Source organism: Coffea arabica, chromosome 7c (genome assembly GCF_036785885.1).
Source record: "Coffea arabica cultivar ET-39 chromosome 7c, Coffea Arabica ET-39 HiFi, whole genome shotgun sequence".
Classification (NCBI taxonomy): Eukaryota; Viridiplantae; Streptophyta; class Magnoliopsida; order Gentianales; family Rubiaceae; genus Coffea; species Coffea arabica.
The window spans coordinates 10898519-10920585 of record NC_092322.1 but is presented as its reverse complement, the minus strand read 5'-3'; the positions used below and the strand labels follow the sequence as shown (position 1 = coordinate 10920585).

General features: G+C 34.6%; 1 protein-coding gene and 1 long non-coding RNA gene across 2 annotated transcripts; one reads left to right on the top strand and one right to left on the bottom strand.

Annotated features, from left to right (window-relative positions):
• Window positions 1-729: 729 nt before the first annotated feature.
• On the bottom strand, window positions 730-1739 carry LOC113698399 (uncharacterized). Its single transcript, XR_003450194.2, has 2 exons — window positions 1458-1739; window positions 730-1253 (listed from the first exon to the last, which is right to left on the bottom strand). It is a non-coding gene; the product is annotated as an uncharacterized lncRNA (long non-coding RNA).
• Window positions 1740-4556: 2817 nt separating this feature from the next.
• On the top strand, window positions 4557-15199 carry LOC113698988 (uncharacterized). Its single transcript, XM_027219002.2, has 14 exons — window positions 4557-4972; window positions 5351-5427; window positions 6081-6239; window positions 6775-6988; window positions 7692-7778; window positions 7862-8001; window positions 9374-9454; window positions 10937-11001; window positions 11929-12104; window positions 12538-12668; window positions 12762-12849; window positions 13540-13753; window positions 13932-14038; window positions 14289-15199. The coding sequence occupies exons 1-14, from the start codon at window positions 4805-4807 to the stop codon at window positions 14790-14792; spliced, it is 2211 nt and encodes a 736-aa protein (XP_027074803.2). The 5' UTR covers window positions 4557-4804; the 3' UTR covers window positions 14793-15199.
• Window positions 15200-22067: the final 6868 nt, after the last annotated feature.

The following is a 22067-nucleotide window of genomic DNA, read 5'->3' as shown; positions in this document are numbered from 1 at the left end:
CATCTTCTTCAATGAGCAGCCGCATCTCTGATTTTTCTTCTTCGGCTAGCTCTTGCCAAACTTCCAAAGACAATATTTTTTTTTATATATAAAAAAAAGACCTTCATAAACATTTTTGTTTTTGTATATCATATGTCTTGTAATTTTAACCTACAATTAAGACTTACTAACATATAAATTTTTTTTTGATAAACTCAAGAAAAGTATTCAAAATAGCAAATGGATTAGCTGCTTTCTAAACATTCCCTTGTCGATAACTAATCGTCATCGTCTCATCAGACCTTGGAAACAGCTTCCTTAAAACCATCATTTTAAATTGCATTGTCACTTTGAATTTTCAATTTCCAATTCAAACTTTTTCATCGACCTCTTTACATCCTTATCCATCCCCTCCTGTTGCAGTGAATTTTGTTGGAGTGGATTTTGGTTGCAAAAAATAAGGGTTGGCTTTTGCAGTTTGGTGCCAGTCAGAGGTCGAGAAGAAGAACAATTTGATTTATTGCACTTCTTGTTTTACTTTCCAAATTAATGGACAATTGGTTTTCTCCCCAACGTAACAGAAAATATTTTGCATTCATTGTTTTAAATATGATTCCTATTTCATAATTTCTATATTACCCTTGACTTGATGGTAATTTTTCCATCGGAAAGAGTTTTACTGGCGACGCCATTGACTTTAAATTAAAGGACTAAAATTACCTAAATAAATAGATGAAGGATGAAATCGCCTTGAGAGTTAAAATGTTGGAGGACTAAATTGACCATTTCCCCTTCTTCTTTATTGCAATGATGAGTAGACAATTTTGTCGTAAACCCAAAAAGAAAAACGGTGTTGCTGCCGAACGCGGATCACGGGAATCCACCCATACAGTGGCACTATAGTAGCTAGAAAAGTCACATAACTCTGTCTGCGAATTAAACTCCATTAACGCTGTACAACGAAGAAGAAGAAGAAGAAGAAACAAATTCTTCTTGGCGTTATTTATTATTTCTATTGACTTTTATTTTCATGCATAGATCTTCTCTGGCAGAACATATTCGGGATTCAGGCCATTCATCTCATATTGAAGAATCATCAGCTGTAGTCGTCTCGCAGCTTTTCTAAACGCCCAAGCTGGAGGTCCTAGAATTTTTTGCAATACAATTTGCCAAAGCCGAGCCATGAGATGTTTCTAAACGCTTGATCGCCTTCTTTACCTAATCGTTAACAAACACCACTTCACATAAGCAGTACCTAATACACCAAAACAAAACTGTACCCAAAAAAACAAAAAAAAAATTTATTATGAATGTCCGTCACATAAAAAGAAAATTCCAAGTTAACGAATTGTCATTACATTAACATAAACTCTGCCAGAATGAAATTCGATCAAGCATATTTTTAAGTAGTAGTAGTTTATTACTACACCTAAACCTAAATTTTGTGATGTCCATTGAGTTTATAAAAGGAAGCATACCTGCGAGGACCAGTTGTGGTGTGGAGGGAGACAGCAACAGTTTCGAATTGAATGGACTGCAAATGATGGGGAAAGGATGATGCGCCCATATGTATATATATGGACCACTCGTACACCTACCATCGGACTCCAAATTCCGGACTTCACCTTAAGTTTTAAGTTTTAACAGCATTTGCTTGGTTGCCGAGACCCAACCCTTTTCCCCAGAAGCTTTTAGTTATTGAATGGAAAACACTTTTCACGTTGATGATCCCATAAAACGCTTAACGGTGTGGATACGGTCGAATGAAAGGGGTTGTCGTCTTCCCATTTACTAGATCTCGATTCTGCCTGTCAACGCCCGGGTCTAGACCCGGTTTCGAATCGGATCCATCAAATTATTTTAGATACGAACAGGAATTTAATTTTGTTATCGAGATCCGGACCCAGATCCATTTTGTCAAATAAAAAAATGGATTAATTATAGTATTTCGATCATTCGATCCAGATCCAAATATAAATGGATTAATTATTTAAAAAATATATATTTATCAATATAATTTGATTAGGCGTGATGTATTTGAATAAAATCAATTTGATTTCTTTTCTTATTTAGTTTTTTTGTATTAGTTAGAAATTAGTTTACACATATATTTTTCTCATTTTTGTTGCAGAAAATTGCGAAACTTGACATGATGTATTTGATATTTAATATTTGAATGGACCTTTTAAAAGTTGTAATTTGTTGGATTTCATATTGACTTTGTCGTTTTGGAATGACTTTTGTAGATAGATTTGTGGTTCACTTTGAAATGACTAACTATTGTGAGTGATTTGTGATTTTACTTTGTAATTTGTGACTTAGATTTGTGATTGACTTTGAATGTGTTTGTAATTTGCTGCAAAACATGCTTCGTTTTAAATTCTTGGCAAGTTTCATTTTTAAATTGTTGCAAAACAAGTTTTGATAGATTTTTTTTTTCGGATAGACCTGACGCGGATCTGAGACCCGTCAGATCCGAATTCGAAATATAGAGTAGAAGACCCGCTGGATAAACGGGTCGAATCCATATTCAATATAGTAGGCGGATCCGGATTCGAAATAATGAATTCTGGTCCGGACCCGACCCGTTGACAAGCTTATTAAAGTGCTCCGCACTATTTGACTATATGAAATTGATCCTCCTTTAATAAAAAAAAAAAAAAAAAGATACAAAAGTTTTTAAATTTGTTTTTAGAGTTTATTAGTGTGAATGTGAAAAACAAAAATAATTTAAAAAAAATGTTAAATCCAACAGAGCCTGTACATCCTTAAAGTTGGACTATAATTATGTGGCAGCCCAACCTTTTCCAAGTCCAATTGAATGGGAAAAAAAAGAGGCCAACTACACAACTCCAATAAATAAATGGGCATGAAAACGAAAAAGCAATTCTGCAATTGCTCAAATATGAGAACTCTACATGTTTGTGCGCATACGAATAATCAAAGATTCACGTTCGTTGGTAACGTGGTATGGCAACCGATTCGTGTTCAGCTAGACCGACATCTGAATGACAAATATACAAATTTTAAGAGCAATATAAAATGAACCAGGTTAAGTAAATATAAAATTGTTAAATATATACGGCCATGGATATAGTACCAACACCCAATGTTGGTCACAATTGTCAATTTTAATCAAATGGATAGCCAGCACAAAAATCTAGTATTGTTTGGATTGCAAACTTTTCATAAAAAATTTTTATGCTTTCCGTGAATAAATTTGCTAATTATTTTTTTAGCTCGCATACATTAAATTAATACAAAAAATATATTTTCTGTAAAAACTCGAAAAAACAACAATCCACAAATGGTTCTGATGCATTTTGGATTGTAGTTTTTCAGAATTTTTTTATAAAAAAATATACTATAACAATGTATTATTTATAGAAAAATATACTATAACAATGTGATGCACGTCAAGCAACAAAGTGAATGAAAAAGGCGTCAAAAGATTGCTCCTAAAATTTTTCTACGAAAGCAAAGGTGATGACTTCATGCATTTGGAAGGAATAAATATGTTGACTTTGAGAAGACAACTTCTTACATGTACTTGGTCGGCGTTAAATTAATTTTAACTTGCTTTTTTTTTTTTTTTAAAACACAAACTATGATTGACGTTATTATCATCTACACGATATTGACACAAATCTAAAACTTAATTTGACTTGTTCGAATCTGAAATATGCAACTCATTGACAAATGGGGTGTATGAAGAATTCATTGCCCACATGATATTGACACAAATCTAAGCTTAGAGCCCGTTTAGATTGTATTTTTTTTTTTTAAATTTTGGGAAAAATTTATTGTAATAATTGTTCAGAATGCGATATATGCAAAGTAAAAGGATAATTTAAAAATGTGTAGAAGGAATATTTACGTAAAACATTCCTCTAAAAAATGGCAGCCAAATAAGGCTTTCCCTTTTGAGAAGATGTTTGGTATAATCAAGCACTTAACTTATCAATTGTTGGTAGATCTGACCGTTAACATTGAATAACATTTTTAAACATGCGGTTCAAGGTCCAAACACATGCTATGTTTATTTATGTAGCTTTAATCTTTTAAATAAATTAGTTTGACAAAATGATTTTTAAGTTGACAATTGACAATTACCGTTTAAGGGTATTTATATTGAAAAAATATGTTTAAACAATAAACTAAAAAATGCTTATAGCTAGTTACGGGGACAATACGTATTTGAGCTAGTCAGTGTAATCAAAATTAGTTTGTATGAGAGTAAATATGAAAATACATAAAGTGGGAATAAAATGTTTATACTAAACCCTCTCCACTCCCTTTCTTTATATATACTGTAGTAAGTATAGATATTTCTTCACCTGTAATTAAGGGGTTCTTTTCCCTTTTTTTTTTTTTTTGTAAATAAAAAAGTTAATTTGATCACATTAGGATACAAACCCACGACTAACATTTACTTGCTGCTGAAGTTGTCATAAACTCGTGTGGACGCTACCGCTTTACTTTTTGCAATAAAGTCGTTCAAGCGTCTGCACGACTTAAAAGGAAACTAGCATTCCCGGTTGGGATTCTTAAAATCCCAGTAAAGTCCCGGGAACGTGGAGTGTGGGAGACGCGTAGACTGCGCGCCAGGCCCACTGTAGACGAAATAGAGTAGCAACGGAGGCGCAGGATTGCGTCCGCCGTCGGCGACACGGCACACATTAGCTAAACTCAGCTGCACCGGAAATTCACAGTGATCACCGACAAATTCAAGCAGAAAACGGGATTTTAAACTCTAATTTTCACCTCCAATTTTGTAAAAAGCCAGTTCAATTTCAGGATCATTGTTAGAAAAAGAAGTAGAAAAATGTGGGTATTCTATTTGATCTCCTTGCCGCTAACCCTAGGCATGGTGATTTTAACACTAAGATATTTCGCCGGTCCAGACGTGCCCCGATACGTGTACTTTACAGTAGCGTACACCTGGTTTTGCTCAATTTCCATCATCATCCTCGTCCCAGCCGATATTTGGACGGTAAATTTTTGTGCCCTATTCTGATTTGGAAAATTTGCGTTCTTTTCTTGCTTTTCTGTATGGAAATTTAGCTTATGTTATCGATCATGTCAATTAGGGATCAGTTACTTGTTAGAAACATGTTATTCTAGCTCGAATTGCATGTAGTATTTATGAGGAAGGTTATTGTTTTTCTTCCTTATTTTTTATTTAGTTTTTTTTTTTTTTGTGTTATTCATCTTCCCTAATTTCTTGCCTGTCTCAGCTGGAGCATTTAGCTTTCTGGTTTCTCACTCTGCTTTTCACTCACCATTATAGGATTTAGCAATGCTTTTTGGTTATTGCGTGGTCGGTCTAGTTTTATTAATCTTTTTTTTTTCTTATTTTTTTCCGGTACAGACTATTATTGGCCATTATAATGGAGGAATCTCTTTCTTTTGGAGTTGGTCATACTGGAGTACATTCTTACTCACTTGGTATGCCACTTTGAAGTGTTACAGCCTTGTTACATTGGCTCTCTCTTTCGCAGATCGTTTGGAGCAAAAACTTAATCTTGATTTGTAGTGTATAACTGTTGAATAATTCTGATTTTGATTTATAATCCAATTCTGGAGCTATTACCTTTTTAGTATAGTGCAAATTGTTGAGTTAGTTTCCTGGCCCAAGAAAAAAGAAGTGCAACTAGCAAATAGCGGAAAAAAGATATCTTGGGGTTATCAGCAATCTTCCCTTTCACTTTTACATAATTCTGATACTAATTACCAAAGACTTCTTGTTCGGGATGACTATGCATCATTTTTTGAAAAGTAGGAAAGATGTTTATTGAAGCACCTCATCTTTCTTTACTTGTTGACATCCTGACTTCTTAATTCAATTGTATGTCTTTCTAAATCTTTGTCTGAAGTGATTTCTACAATTTGTTGTTGAGGCAGGATTTGAGCTCCAATCTAACCGATCATTTAATGTTGACATGCATTTAGCTAAATGCCTTGGGAACCAAAATTGTAGTGGTTTAGTTTTATTGATGAATAGGTTTTCTCTTCTCCATTTAATAGTCTATACTTTGTTCCGCTGACTCTTTTTGATTTGTCTGTCTAACTTGATCATGCTCTTTTATATCACTGAGTAGGATTGCAGTGCCCCTTATTCAGGGTTTTGAGGATGCCGGGGACTTTACAGTTACAGAAAGATTGAAGACCAGCATTCATGTAAACTTAGTGTTCTATTTAATAGTGGGGTCCATTGGCCTTCTTGGGCTTATTCTTCTTGTTACTATGAGCAAAAATTGGTACGTTCTTCCTCTTGAGTATCCCATTTGTTTTTTCGTCTACATTCTCTCCTGTGTCTTGCTTTAGGCGTGTGTCCTGTTGTTTAACAATCTAGGTCTATAAAAGGTTCAGTTTCTTGGAAAATTACCCATGGATATGCCAGCCAAAGCCTTGGGAAAGAAATTGTGTATCTCTTTCTACCACGTATTAGTATATAAAATTCTTGTGTTCTATATGCTTTTCTATCGCCTACTTCAGGAATTTATGAGGAGGAAATGACCTAGTTTGCATATTATGTAGTTTCATTGTTTGAGACAATGAGTATGGTTACTTAGTAGAGCATTTCCAGTTCGGGTGGGTTCAATGACATAATTGATTAATAGTAATCTTTTTAGTGGTTATTATGTTTCTATTACTTGATTTCCTTGGATTAAAAACTTGGTTCAAGCATCTTTGTTTAGGCCCTTAATTTTAGTGACGTGCTATTGATTTTACTTACAATCGGTCTTGGCTCTTGTGCTGTTGAATGTTTCTTAACAATACTTTCACTGATAGGGACCGAGACTTGCTAGGTTTTGCCATGGCATGCTCAAATACATTTGGGCTTGTAACTGGTGCTTTTCTTCTTGGTTTTGGTTTGAGTGAGATTCCTAAGGGCATTTGGAGAAATGCTGATTGGACAACTCGCCAAAAGGTTCTGTCCCATAAAATTGCCAAAATGGCTGTGAAACTTGATGATGCTCATAAAGAGTTATCAAATGCGATAGTGGTAAGTGTTTTAGTACCAGTTGTGTGTATATAATTTCAATTAGGCTTTGTATTTCTGTGGCATTTCTATTGGATGGTACAATGTTTATAAATGAGTTTGTTTGGATAAGAGTTTATTTGGATGATTTATTTGAGATATTTACTGTAGCACTTTTTGTGATGTGATGTATGTGAGATAAAAAGGTGATTGGGAAGATAAAAAGGTGATTGGGATTTGTGAAAACAAATTTTGCAAACCAAATTTGGCTTGTCCAAACAAACTCAATGATACTCAAGATTCTGACCCTTGAGCAGCTGCAAACCATGTGTTCTGGTTGTACTGTAGAAATACTATTTGGAATAATTTGAAAATGTTGGGGAGTAGTATACTAGTGTAAGTGACTAATTGAGGAGAAAATGAAAAACTTAGACAGAATTGCGAGTTCTGTTGCTGTGGCTAGTGGCTACCCTTTCTGAGAACTAAGCACATAGAAATACACTCACATAGCACATTTATGCTAGTAGAGAAACAAGGTTAACTTCCTTCTTCTGCTTTTTATGGGAAGCAAGTAGCAAATCATATATAAAGTTATATCATGGTAAAACATTTTTAAAATTTATCAGAAGTGTTTTTGAATTTATGAAAACGGATTAAATTTCTAATTAAGATCTGTTGTTGTTGATGGCATATTTTCCAAATTTCTTGTGAATGGTCGTTTCATTAGGTTGCTCAGGCAACATCAAAACAGATGTCCAAGCGTGATCCCCTCAGACGTTACATGGATGTTATCGATAATATGTTGGTGCAGATGGTATTTCTTCTCCTCTACTTTCCCACGTAATGAAGTTATTGTGCAGATTTTTTCTTTCAGTTTTTACATATTTGATATTTCAGTTTAGGGAAGACCCATCCTTCAAACCACAAGGTGGTAGACTGGGTGAAAATGACATGGATTATGATACAGATGAAAAATCAATGGCAACATTAAGGTGTCATCTTCGGGGGGCTAGAGAGGAGTATTATCGGTGCAAAAGGTAAAGTAAATACTTTGATTGCTCAGTGAACATCCTGGCGTTGTCTTCTTGCATATTTTTCCCTGCTTTATTACCTCTTGCTCTGTCACTCTTTCTGTTTGTCACATGATTGCCTGCTTGTTGCAGTCCCTGTGGCTATGTTTTGAGTTCTTAAGAAGCTCAACTTACGTGAGGATGAGATTAGATGGAACGACAGAGAATACTTCAGGAAACATTATAGAAGTCACAAATGAACCTCTTCGTAACACATCTGCATATTTGTTTTATGAGCCAATCTATGCAGAAAACCGGAATTACATTTATCAGATCTCTTTCAGAAAAAGATAAAGCAATGGAGGAACGAAAGGAGACTGTTTCCGAAATTTAAAGTTTCAGCCAAAAAATTTGAGGATTGGGGGATATGTGCGCATTACTGAGAACCACATAATTTGGGGAATAACATCATACTGGAAATGGAAATAAATCAATTTAAAAATTAGTTGAAGATGTGGAAAAAATAGAAAAGTAAGACAGCTCGGAGGTGGAGTTTTGAACTCCCATGTTGATTAAGAAACAACAGAGTAACATTCAGCCAATGAGGCACGATACATTTAATTCTACCAAACCAAACAAGTTAAGATGATGTTTAGAAGATGTGTCTAAATTTATTGGTTCAATGAGGATTGGAATCAGTCATTGGTAGATAGTTAGCTGTAACTTCTTCAAAAATTGGGATTATGGAGTTAGAAAATAGCAGTCAAAGTCCCTTGAAGCAAAATGGTGGAAAATGAAGTGAAGATACCAAAGAGAGATCTCAATGTGTTAAATTAAAAGTTTTCGTGTTCAAGATGAGTGCTTCTGTTAATTGTGCAATAACAAATTCTTTATTCTGGCAAATGGAGAAAAGAAGATGTAGGAGATGCAACATCACAATCCAGCTCTCGCACCTGGTTTCTCTCTCCCCCACCCCACCCTTCCGTTATTCTGGTCCTTCTCCTCTGGTTGGCATTTTAAAAGTGTCAGATAGAGCTTTTCACAAGGATCCTATGATGTTTAATTTCTCATTGTCTAATGTTGGAAGGAGCCCTTAACTGTTTTTTGTGACTTTTTAGGATATTTATCTCTTGACCTAACAGGACAATCATTTTGATTTGAAGCTTGATTTACTTTAACTCTGAATATTCAGATGAAACATTTAACTCCAGATTGGTTACTTAAGTGAACTAAAATTATGCTATTTTTCTCCTGTTCCTTCTCTGATCCCATTTCCTTTTTCTGTATCAATTGGCAATATCAGAACCATTTCTGTTCTGTTGTTATCATGACATGAGGTATTGACTGTTGGCATATCACCTAGTTGAATTGGAATGAATTTTTTATTCTTGTGTTGCAGTGAGTACATGACTTTTGTCTTGAAGGCTCTTGAATTGGAAGATACCACAAAGAATTATGATCAACGGAGTGCAACTGGATGGTTTGTCCTACTCCTCCTTTTTTATCTTAATGAATTACGTATACGTTTGTGTCTAAAATTACTTACGGGTTATATTGTGCAAAATTGAACTCCAAGAAGAACAAGGGCTCACAGACTGAGACGTTATTGTGTGTATATGCATTTGTCTAAATGTATCCGTACAGACGTGTGTATTTATCCAAGTAATTTAAAGTATCTACACGACATGAATATGTGTAGATGCTTTGATTTTGGTTCCTTATTCAAGCGTTTCCGTCAAAGCTCTTGGGCTTTGTTGTGCTTTTTCACTTAATATAGTTGGTTGCAAATTCACAATCAGCTGAGCAAGTAGTATTGGACTGCTTTTTTATGTACTGACTGCAATGGCTTCTTGTCTACATTTTTAATTACTAATTAACATAGATAAGTTCGGTGAGTGTGCATGACTGGCTCTGAAAATAGCTTTAGATATTCTTTGCAGGATTTATTATCTTGGACTATGGTACTTCTTTTGTCCATGGAATGGCTTGCTTGACTATCATAAGGATTCTTTTTATCAAGCTTTGATTATACTAGAATGTTGAGCTTCAGTAAATAAGCCATGCAGATTCCTGGGAGGGTTAGGTTGTCATACTGTTAGCTCTGCACTAGAGAGATTTCTGTGTGGTAAACCTGATTTCCAACCATGCCTTTGGATCTTTCATGTGAGGTGCTTTTGGTTTTATGTTGGACATAGTTTCTGCACTCTAGCACTGGTATGCAAAAGCATGCCAAACTTTTTATCCCCAACAGCCCACTTGTCTGACCTTATAGTATAGTATATTGGATACTTGGACTAATTTTTGGATGATTGAGAAGATTGTACTCATTCTTATGCTAATAAGTGAGAATATGACAGCCTGTTGTGACATCTGTTTAGAAATTTTGTTATTACATTATTTTGTGAAAAAGGTTTCTGCTTGCAACTTACTATACTCTTTGACATGCTTCCCTGTTATTCCAGGTCATTTATCGGATTAAGCTACGTACTTCCTTTTGATGAATCCAGATAATCTTAGATTAATCAATATATAATTTGATATTTTAGATTGGGTGTATTTAAGTTTCTGAATCTCATATTGCTTAATGAGAAATGGTTAGTATTCTGATGCCTTTAATTGTTGATTTTCTTTATTTTTGTAATACATATGCAGTTGATTTGAATGAAAATATAGCTCTCATTGTGATTTGGCTCTAATCTCCTTATTGAGTTTAGCAAGATATGTCTCTTTTGCATTCCTTGCTTAAATGTCTCATCTTGCAAGGTGAAAATACCCGTTTTTCTTGTCTTGCTAGTGCTAGTGTTTTTTTCCTTTGCATTATATTTATGGCAAGTGTTATTGTGCATGTTTAAAATCACATGTTATCTTTGAATTTTGTTATCAATTTTATATACTTCTAAGTGGTTCATATTTATGTCTATAAAGCTGAAATGTGAACACCGGTTGTTTGTTGTTGTTGCAGGAAGTATGTCTCCAGCCTCAGACCTGAGCGGAATGGATCATTTGGATCCTTTCTTGATACCTTGGGTAATTGTCATGAAAGTTCAGTTTGTCTTTTGAATTTGCTCTTATACCCAGTTACTGAAAGAAATCAACGAAAAATAGCATTTGGGAATTGGTGTACTATTTCTAGGACAGTAAGGATTAGTTTTGAGGTGCATTTGTTATTGCTTTTAAGATTTGTTGTTAAACTTCATGTAATGTGTTTGAGAAATTTTCATTTAACATTAATGGAATAAAAGCATTCTTTTATTAGAATAAGGAGTTGAATGAGATTTACTTGTGTATACAAAATGAGCAAATGATTGAAGGAGTGTATTCATATAATGGGAGTGAGGGATATTTGAACCACTTCACTGATAAAATATCTTTCATAAAAGGTGAAAATCAAATTGACAAATATATCTAACGAGTATCATTTTGTGATGATCCAAGTTATACTTGGTAGAAATTTAATTTTTTGTTCTTTTCTTAATTTTTAGTGAGTCTTTATTTCTTCTAATTGGAGTGTTATACTGTTTGCAAAGTGACCTTGTAACAGGTGCATTCTTACCTCTGGATTTTGAAATTAAAACGACTTATGAGATTGACAGAATTGGAAAGAGTGGAGATTAAATTGTTAACAATTTAACCTATCTTCTTTTGGAAATAAGATTCTTTGAACATGTATAAAGATATGATAAAATGGATTCACAATCTGCTTTATAATAAATCAAATGATTTTATCATTCGATAGTATTTTGATCTACAATAGGCACAGAGAGTTGAGAATCATTAGGAATTTCAATCTGGCAGGAAATTAGGCAAAAGAAAACCTAGAAATTGAAAGTCCTGACAATTTCCAAATTCATATTTGAACTCCGCACAGAGACGGACTATTGGAGTTGGTATTTCTGTTTGTTGGTTACACCTTGTTGTTAGTGTTAGGTTGAAACCTTGACCATGTTTTTGCAGAATTTATCTGGCGGTGCATCCTGGAAAAGCAATTTGAGAAAGTTTTGGCTGTCATTCTTGGTTGCATGTCTGCGGCTATTCTTTTGGCGGAGGCAACCATGTTGATTGGAGGAGTAGATTTATCTCTATTCTCAATACTGATAAAGTCTGCAGGAAATCAAGAGGTTCTTGTGCAGGTGCCAATTTTATTTTCTATAGTGTTCTCTAATTGCACCAAAAGTGTTCAAAATAGTCTCAGGGGGATTCCTTCTAATAGCATCAGATCCTAACTAACAGCTGCGCTTTTAGTCTGCTTAACTTCTTACTAAAGAAATATTGTAGAATCATTTGTAGCATGAGGTTGTGAGCAGCTGTCATAGTAGCAATATCTTCAACTAGCTTGCATTCTCTGAAGCACAATTTCATGATTTTTTTCCCTGCCAATTGGTAGTGTTGATTCCTTGTGTGCCTGTGCATGCATGTCACACCTGATTTTGTTCAGATTGAGCATAGGATTTTCCCTCCTGCCCCAGCCCTCCATGTCCCCTGGCCACCAAAGAAAGTAAATTGCCACCTGAATGCATGGTCTTCACATGAACTGTAGTCTAATTCTTTCTTCTCCATCATCAGGTCTTTGCATTTGTTCCTTTGATGTATATGTGCATTTGCACTTACTATTCACTATTTAAAGTTGGGAGGCTGATGTTCTATTCATTCACACCAAGTCAAACAAGCTCAGTCAGTTTGCTAATGATATGCTCGTAAGTTTTCTTGTGGCAATACTAGAATAATCATGCTTGACTAATACCCTTAAAAAAGTTGTTCCTAACAAGACTTCCTTGCATGTCTCTCAGGATGGTTGCTCGATATGCGCCTCCGATCTCGTATAATTTTCTCAATCTCATTAGTCTTCACGGGGATAAAAAAACTATATTTGAGACGGTGAGCTTCCTTATAGCCAGTAAACCTTTTTCAACATTTATTTGCCTTTTGTTTTTGTATATGATCAGATTTTTCAGACACCAAACTGTGTGTGATACTATTTTGTTGTTCGATCTTGCCTGCAGAAATGTTTATTTATTTATTTATTTTTTTGCCTGCATTCCTTTTATATACATTAGAAAGCCTCGAAGTAAATTAGTTTGAGGCATGGTCAAAAGTTGTGATGAAGAAGCTTTATTTTATTATAATGTGCTATTTTCTATTTCTTCAGTTCCTGAATTGTCAAATTGGTTTTGCTTATAGATGATAAATTCAACGTGCAGGGAGCTCACTCATTTATGTAAATCTTCTTTGCCATCCATTCTTTCACTTTAGTTATCGTACAAGGTCTGTTTCTAGAAATCAAAATTAACAATAATGGGAATTAATTAACAGCCTTGGGCTTCGTCCCCTTTCCAAGAGTGGTGGAATGGTTTGCCTTTTGATATGTTGATGTGATATTAATGTAACATATTCTTTATTAGCCTCTTTCATGGTCTCTGCATCACTGGGTATTTACTCCTTTTGTTTCTTCCTTGAGTTCATGAATAATGGCATATCCCATAGCAATGTCAAATTTGGTTTTGATATGATCTAAATCTCCATCACTGTTGAATAGTTTGTTGACATGGAACAAATTTCTGATTGCAGCGGATGGGAACCATTGACAGTGCTGTCCCATTCTTTGGTAAAGGATTTAACAATATATATCCTCTTATCATGGTTATATACACGCTGTTGGTTGCTAGCAATTTCTTTAACCGTGTCATTGCTTTCTTTGGGAGCTGGAAGAGACTTAGACTTCAGACTGAAGAAGATGATGTGGATGGTTTTGACCCATCAGGATTGCTTATACTGCAAAGAGGTGAACAGAGTTCATATGCATTTATTTCAACTGCTGGATATCAAAATCAGATTCTTGTCTATTTTCTGTAGAATTGCCTCTCCCTCTCCCCTTCTCTCACTCAGATACAATACAGCTTATTGTTTCTTTACGAATGTCATTACCCTGTGTACACCAATTTAACTTCCTACTTTTACAGAACGAACTTGGCTTGAACAAGGCCGCAAAGTTGGTGAGCATGTTATTCCTTTGGCCAGGAACTTCAATGGCATGAGCACGGATTTGGAGTCTGGCAGCCATGACATGGTATGTTGTCTTCCCTGTTATAGTGGCTTTTGTGGGTCACTTCTTCAGGATAACCTCCACTATATGTCTTTTAATATAGAAGATGAATGTGAATCTGATGAATTTGGATATCGAATTGCTCCAACTTGTAAAGTTTCTCACTTCAGAACCAGCATAGTCAATATGTCCTATCAGTAAATCTTGTCTGCTCTCCTGCTAGGACTACTTGGTTGTATCTAACTAAGAGCTAATGCAAACTAAAATGTTCCAGGACAGGAGTACTGTTGAAATGAAGGTTAAGACAGATGTGATCGAGGATGATCTGAAGGGAAGTTCATCAAAACCTTTGAAGGAGGAGGCCCGTAGTAAGTATGGGGGGAGCAAAGAAGCCATTAGCAGCAAATATGCTTCCATGAGGGAACAGAGCAAACAAATACCTAACCAGAAGCTAGCAGAGAATATGGCATCTGCAAAAGTCTCTTTGCTTGATGCCGGAAGCTCGAAATCTGGGGGCTCAAGTGGTATTAAGTCCGGTTTAACCTCGAGGTGGGCATCTATGAAGGCAGGTTTTCAAACTTTTAAAGCAAACATGGAATCAAAAAAATTTCTGCCTTTGCGTCAAGTTCAAGAGACCCAAATTTTATCTCGTGCATCCTCGTCAGAATCTCTTGATGACATATTCCAAAGACTGAAGCGACCTTCTGCTGAACATGGAAATCATAGCGATGAAGATGAAGCTGGAATGGAGATCAGAGTTGATGGTCCTACAAGATAACATTGTTGGTTGTCCCAGTATCCGGGGTACATATTATACTCATTGACGTTGTAAATGAAGACACCAAAGGAACCAACATGATGTACAGGTTGGGAAAATGTTTGACCAAGTTCTTTTCCATTGTTGTAGAATTCAACAGAAGTGGCTGTGCAAGAGGAAAGTTGATGAGGGTGGTAGTGTCAAGCAATATAAATGTCCAAAAGCTGATGGCAGAATTGTCGGCCTGCAATCCGATACCTGACATACATGTATTTTCCACTAGGTGCAGAACATGGATGCAGGGTGTAATTTTTTTTTTCTTTGGTACTGAATTGATGTTCTAGCATATTTAGTGACGTACCTTACAAGCTCAATGCCAACGTACTTTTTTCTTGGTTGAATATAGAAATGGAGGGTTTTATGTCTAACATCTATGTAGTCATATACATTGTAAGAAAGAATTACGGCTTCGGGTTCAAAAAAAAAAAGAAAAAAGATGTGTTGATTTTGTGGTATCCCATGAGGAGATGATAAAAGCTAAGGAGGCAGAGGTTTAGGTATATCAATATGAACAGGTAAATGAATTACAATCTTTTAGTATATGATTACTATAACATGTTACACGTAACGTTTGGTCGACCAGTTACTAGTCTTGATTTCTCCGCTTAAAGAAGGAATTTGGTATTCACCTGTCACCCTACCCAACCCTCTTCCTGATTCTTCCTTGATGCCCTTTGCTTTTGAATAGCAATCAGACGATGGGGTGGCTTGTTTGTTGCATGTGGAATAAGTACCAACTACAATAGAGGTCCACCAAACGGAGGCTTAATTAAGTGAAAGCAACATCAACGACTTTCAGATTGACGTTGAATAAAAACATGCATATGCCCATTGGAGTAGTCTAGCAGCCACAATCTACTTTACAAGCCTCGTTTATGTTGCTTTCGATCACTAGGTCAAGGGTCAGATTGCTAACGTGCCTCGACTAAACTGTGAATCTTCTCTACCTCAAATACTAATTCGATCAAACATATCCTGATGGAACTTCGTTTTCGACAACAGAAAATTTTAGGGTCAAATGCCGAGGGAGGGAGGGTTTTTTTTTTTTTTTTTTTTTTTTGGAAATAATTGGAAGATCTTGAATTCAGAACCTCTTATCTACAATTCTTTCCACTTTATCATCCAACTCAGCCTTCCTTCAAACTAAAGTAAATTTGGCACGGTATATTTCTGACTCACAATTCTAAAATATGAAGGCCTCCTCCCTCACGAGTCACAACTACTTGTATAAGACAATGTCTAGTGATGTATGCACGGACTAAAGCATGGAAGTATGAACTTCAAGATTCAATCGATGAAACCCTTTTACACTCTGAGTATTTTCAAAGCATCAAACACGCTTGAGATGATCAAAATCTAGGTATTCAACTAAATAAACGAAAACAACAGAATTTAAATGATGAATTAACAATAAGTAAAGAAAAGAATAAGTTGGCCTGTGATAATTTCCCAGAATTCTCATCTTATTTAAGATGTCAAAGATACGATATACACTAGAACAAAGATCTCCATTTCTATTTGAAGCTTTGATTTGTGATTTTTGCAAATAAACACAGGTTAGATCCTCAGGTTGAGCCCCGAAAATAGAAAGGTAAAACTAGAAAATATGAGTCTTCTTTCTCCCTCTTATGATATCCCATCACTGATGCTCAAATCTTTCTTTACCAGTCTTGGAACGCACTAAAACCCCTTTAGTCTTCACACTCGTGGATCGGATCAACTTGGACCAAAACCCTTCTTTCTTCTTTCCATCCAAGCCACTTCTAGCTCGTCTTCTCGCAACATAAGCTATTGATTTGCTCTTTCTCATCAGCCCATGTTTGCCATGAATCATAAAGGGATTAAACCCTGTTGAAGTGGTTCGATGATGATGATTTGCACGATGATGAGTTGGGGATGTACATGTGGATGAAGATGCAGAAGAATTGAAGGCAGGTGATGAAGAAAGTGAAGAAGAAGAACGTGAAGGAGCCATGGAAAATGTAAAAGATGGCAGCTTGGCAAGTCTTTCGTTTAAACAAGATGAGCAAAATCCGGGCTGTTGCCTTTGATTTGGATGCTTCTCGCACATAATTTCTGGTTCACACCAAGCCATTTTTTGAGCAAAAAACCCACGAAAAATTTGGAGAATCTTGTACTAGAAATACAACTGATGCATGCAACAGAAAATGGATGAATAAAGAGCAGTATATCTATATATATACTAGGTACATGGGATGTGCATAGATAAACAAAAAAACCACAAAAATACGTGTTTCCACGATCGTTCATTGGCTAATGTGAATTTTAGAAAATTTATAAGTGGACAATTGGGGCCACGTGCGGCAGCAGGCGCCTTGTCCAAATCCAAGAACTGGACAACTCTTACCACCGTAAGGGGCAAAACCCCTTGAGAAGAAGGTTGCATAAATCTTGAATGGAATTTCAATAGATGGGTGCCAAATGGGATTTGTTAATGGTCGTGATTTTGTGACACCAACCGAAAGATTTAATTATGGTTCAAGAGGTGACATTTAATTAATTGGTTGACTAATAATCAGTTTAGCAACAAAATACAAGTCAAACAAGCAGAACTATCCAGCACACACGGCCTGGTTTTTGGTTTTGTTTTCCAGTATGGGTTTCACATTTCACAATCGTGTAGTGAGAATGATGCCAGTCGATTAGCCAACAATACAAACGATTGCCGTCTATATGATGATGGTGATTGAACATTTGTGTTTGGATGGTCGAATGGGAGCAGAACAAGGGAAATATATAGATTATTTTCCAAGTTGGTAGTTTCAATATTATGATGAGATATCCTTTAGCATATTAACTAGTATTGGGAAAGAAAATATATGCAATCTCGTTGGATATACCTCAGAAGTTCAGTAGCATAATTGATATCCAGCACAGTTTTTTGCTTAATAAAAGAAATATCCAGTACAGCTCACTTATAATTCTTTTTGGATTTAGCTATACATGGTGGATTAATATAGTGAAGACAATTAGCATAATCCCTTTTGCATTAAGTAGTTAGGTGATAGGTGCATCCAGTCTTTAGCATGCCTAATTAAGATGATATATAAAAAATATTTGACACACAAACCATATTTTTATTTTTCTTTTCCACTCGGGCCGCATTTTGTCTTAATTCTTTTTTCAATAGCATGTCGGTCCATAACATCTACACATGTAGTTGTTGCAACTTGCAACGCGTTTTTCTAGTAATTGTGGGAAGCATTCTGTTTGGTTTGCAATTAAATTTGTGGCAGAGAACATACATCAATATGAAGATATTATATATTCAAGATATTGATTGTCTTTTCAGAATTAATAGACTTGAACTGTAATAAAGGTGCAATGGAAGTCCTACGTAGTTCAATATTCCCTCTACAAATGTTGAGTTATCCAGCTACATATATATATATATTTCAATTCTTGTAGTCACTAGAAAATTTAATGAACTGTTTCAAAATTGTTATCTTGGCATTTTCATCTTCCGCGGGTTAATACCAATTTTGATGCCCACTACTTACTTAGGTTCGGTTTGATAAAAACCGAATCCGAATTTTAAAATCTGAATACTGAAACAATTAATTTGCTAAATTTTAAGCACTGAAAAGAAATAGATAAATATTTGAATTTTAATGCTAAACCTATTTATATTGTTTGATAAACCTTTATAATTGAATGCTTAATAAGTTAAATTTGACAATTTTGCCCTTATATCTTTTCATCCAAAAAAGAAATAGAACCTATGATTTAATTAGTTTAACATTGTTAGGTATGAAAATGACAATATTTATTTTTAAATCAAATTAATATAAAAGATGAAATATATTATATGAAGAGTATGGAGAAAATATGAAAGTCAATAAAAAGGGAGAAAAGAGAAATAGAAAACCCTTAGATAGAGAATATCAGATTGTTTAATTAGATAAGAATTTTGAATATAATTAATAAACAAGGGTAGATTTGGTAGATAAGATAAGATAGATGAAATAATTCTATTAATTCTTATCAAAATTAAGCATTCAACTAGGATTCTTGTGTTGAAAAAAATACACATAACTTCAGCACTGCTTCACAAGTTCAGCAGATGGATTTTCATTTATCAAACACTCAAAATATCTGAATATCTGATAAAGTTTAGTTTCAGCACTTTTTAATGTTATCAAATAGAACCTTACAAATATCTTATTTTGCTCCCAAGTGCCAAGTGTGGTCTGAGGAGATCCTGGTTGTGGCTAGTTTTCCCTCTCTGGCAGTATATTTCGTATTTTTCTTTATACTTATGCCCAATGAAGTGCATGCAAAGATATAAGACGGTAGCAACACTTTTGTTAGGCCCAAAGACAGCAGCAAGATTTACTAGAACGAATTATTTAATAAAAAAACAGATTTGCTGTCATTGGAATAATATAAGAAGCAGTACAAGAACGAATTTGCTGAGAATCTTCGCTGAACTCGAAATAGATGCTTGGCCTAGTATTGATAAGTTGATATTTTGGGTGATAATTGATGAGACAAAATTTAGTGGTAAGCCGATTTTGATATCACCTATGTTTTCCTCAATGCCGACTTCGATTGTTGATAGTCCAAATTATGGAAACAAACTACCAAAAAAAAAAAAAAAATCTTGAAATAACGAAAAAAGAACTTCTCATAAGGCAAGAGGAGATTTGATAACTTATGATTGAAATTAATCAGAATATTATCTTGATTCTAGAACAAATGACAAAATCCGTCGTCTATGATTCTTGAGAACATTAAATATCGTGACAATATATATATATATATATATATATATATATATATATATATATATATATATATATATATCATTCACAAGAAAATATTGGAATGATAAATCAAAAGTGGAATGGTTGAATGATCAAGAACATTCATCAACTTAGAAGCCTAGCATAATTGTCAAACACATGGTTCATCTAGAGGTTTCAACATTCATGTTCATGAATCATGACTTGAATTTGGCTGCCGCTCGAATTCTGTATTATAATATTTAGGAAGACAAGACATGCAATTCAATGGAGAAATGCATTAAATCTAAGATGCGATCATATTGCAAAAATCAGCCTACGGCCGCACGAGCGGTTGTCTTATGAACCAGCGACCGTGGGAATGATGGAAGATCATATTGAATTATTGATTGTTGTTGGTGATGGTTCAAACAGTGTGGAAATTAATACAAATTGTTGTAATCTCAGAAACCGTGCTAAATGCTAAGTAAGTACCTCTTCATCAGTTTGTCCTTTCTTCACTCTTTTTTTCTTCATTATTTTTTTTTTGGTAAGTTTTTTCATTTTTTGTATTATTCAAAGAAAAAATGGATTTGGGAAAAGAAGAAGCAAGAAAAAAAGAAAGATTAAACAATTATCTGGTTAATGGTTGTATCCGTACAGCCTAATTGATGCTCCTATAGTATGAATATTTTGGTATAACTTGGAACATAAAATTTCGAATCCGTTACCTTTTCATTCTACGCAGAATTTTAAAAAAAAATATGGAAAACACATAAAACTAAGCAATTATTTGGTCCAAGATTTCGTGAAGCTTCAGTTTTCATCTTTTATTTTGTTTTATCTTTTTGGTTGTTGTTGTTGTTTTTAAAATGGATTTTGAGCGTGGTTCAATGCACATTGGGACTCGTGTATGGTGGCACATTGCGGGGCATCCCCGTTGTTTTAATGGGGTTTTGATACTCATAGACTACCGATCCTCATTTTATTTTATTTTTTTTTTGCTTGGGAATATTCTTTGCAGTTTGCACCCCTAGTTTTTTTGGTTTGTTTGTTTGATTAATTTTAAAAGAAGATGCTGTTTAAGCCAAAAGTTGTTTTTTTTTTTTATAAAAAAAGATCATTTCATCCAATAAATCAGTAATAATAGAAAACATATTGAGATTAAAAACTAGTTCAAGTTTAAAGAGGAATTTAGATCCAGCAATAATGGAGAATTGCATATTTCAGAAATTATAGATCTACAAAATATCAAAATTTTCAAAAAATGATTAAAAAAAAAAAAACTCTCCCAACGAAAACCTCAGGAGATAATAAAATTCCCACTAAGAGATTTTAGGAGAGAAGATCTCTCACTAGGAAACTTTAGCAGAGTATTTATTCAAATAAAAAAAACTAAAACATAAAGAAAGACTAGATTGTCTCTTTCCCATCCCATGGGAAAGATGAATGAGTGGTTGCTTGGAAGTTCTACGTTGGAGGAAGAGAAGGATTCTAGAGAGAAGGAGGAGAAGATAATTCTGCAAGAACTAGAACAATCCAAAAATTGTTAGGTGCACATCTCTCTCAAGGGTGGATTAGTCAGTAATTTCGGTGCTGATTATTTTCTCGATGGGGAACAGGTTTTGATTGCGAACCATTAACGAGTAATAAAACTGTTTGATAATCTTCTTAAGCGGCTAAACAAACCCTACGGCTTCTGCTTGGATTCGAGTCTGGCGTGTACGATAACAAACTTTAAAAAATACTCCTTAAAACAAACAACTCCACATATATATATATATATATATATATATATATATATATATATATATGTATATGTGCATAGAAGAGAATTTCGTCGTCATCTAAACATTTTCACTAAAACCAATTGAATTTCATCTTCAATGAATTATTCTAACCAATTTACCTGACCCAAATTTCAAGCAATTGATTGGTTTAGAAAAACAAGAAAAAAACAATTGAATAGAGAAGAAGAATGGTATTGCTATTTCTTTCTTCTGAAATTGCATTTCTTTCTTCCGTGTTTATTGGACACAATTATCAGACTAATTTGACTTTGAATTTTGAAACTGTCAGATTTGCATCAATTTAGACTCCGATAATCTATCTATCTATCTATCTACAGCTTCCAACAACTTGCCTCAAATACGTAAACAGAGGATGCACGTGTGTATTGACTAGACCTTGAAGTGGACATCATTAACATTTGGCATCCGGTCCAGCTTTGTCATATTCCAGACTATTCCAAATCCAGGCGCCTTTGATTAATCGTCTAGCCTTTCAAACAGCTCTCCATCGACGCATGCTCCTTTCTATCTGCAAAATGAAAAACTAATCGTTAGTCTCAAAATCAATAATGCATCTCTGTGAACTGTTGAAAATGTCACTCTTAATCCTGTCGACAAAGGAGAATGAATTTGGATGTTTTGCCCTGTACATTTATTATATCTTAAAATTAGGCACAGATTAGTTATAAGTTACGCCAAAA

What these genes read in the sequence shown, in the direction of transcription:
- LOC113698988 (XM_027219002.2), top strand. Translation starts at nt 4,805, where the DNA reads ATGTGGGTATTCTATTTGATCTCCTTGCCGCTAACCCTAGGCATGGTG. An exon ending in CAACGGAGTGCAACTGGATG is followed by an intron (nt 9,455 to 10,936) that starts GTTTGTCCTACT and finishes TTGTTGTTGCAG; the next exon opens with GAAGTATGTCTCCAGCCTCA. An exon ending in ATCAAGAGGTTCTTGTGCAG is followed by an intron (nt 12,105 to 12,537) that starts GTGCCAATTTTA and finishes CTCCATCATCAG; the next exon opens with GTCTTTGCATTTGTTCCTTT.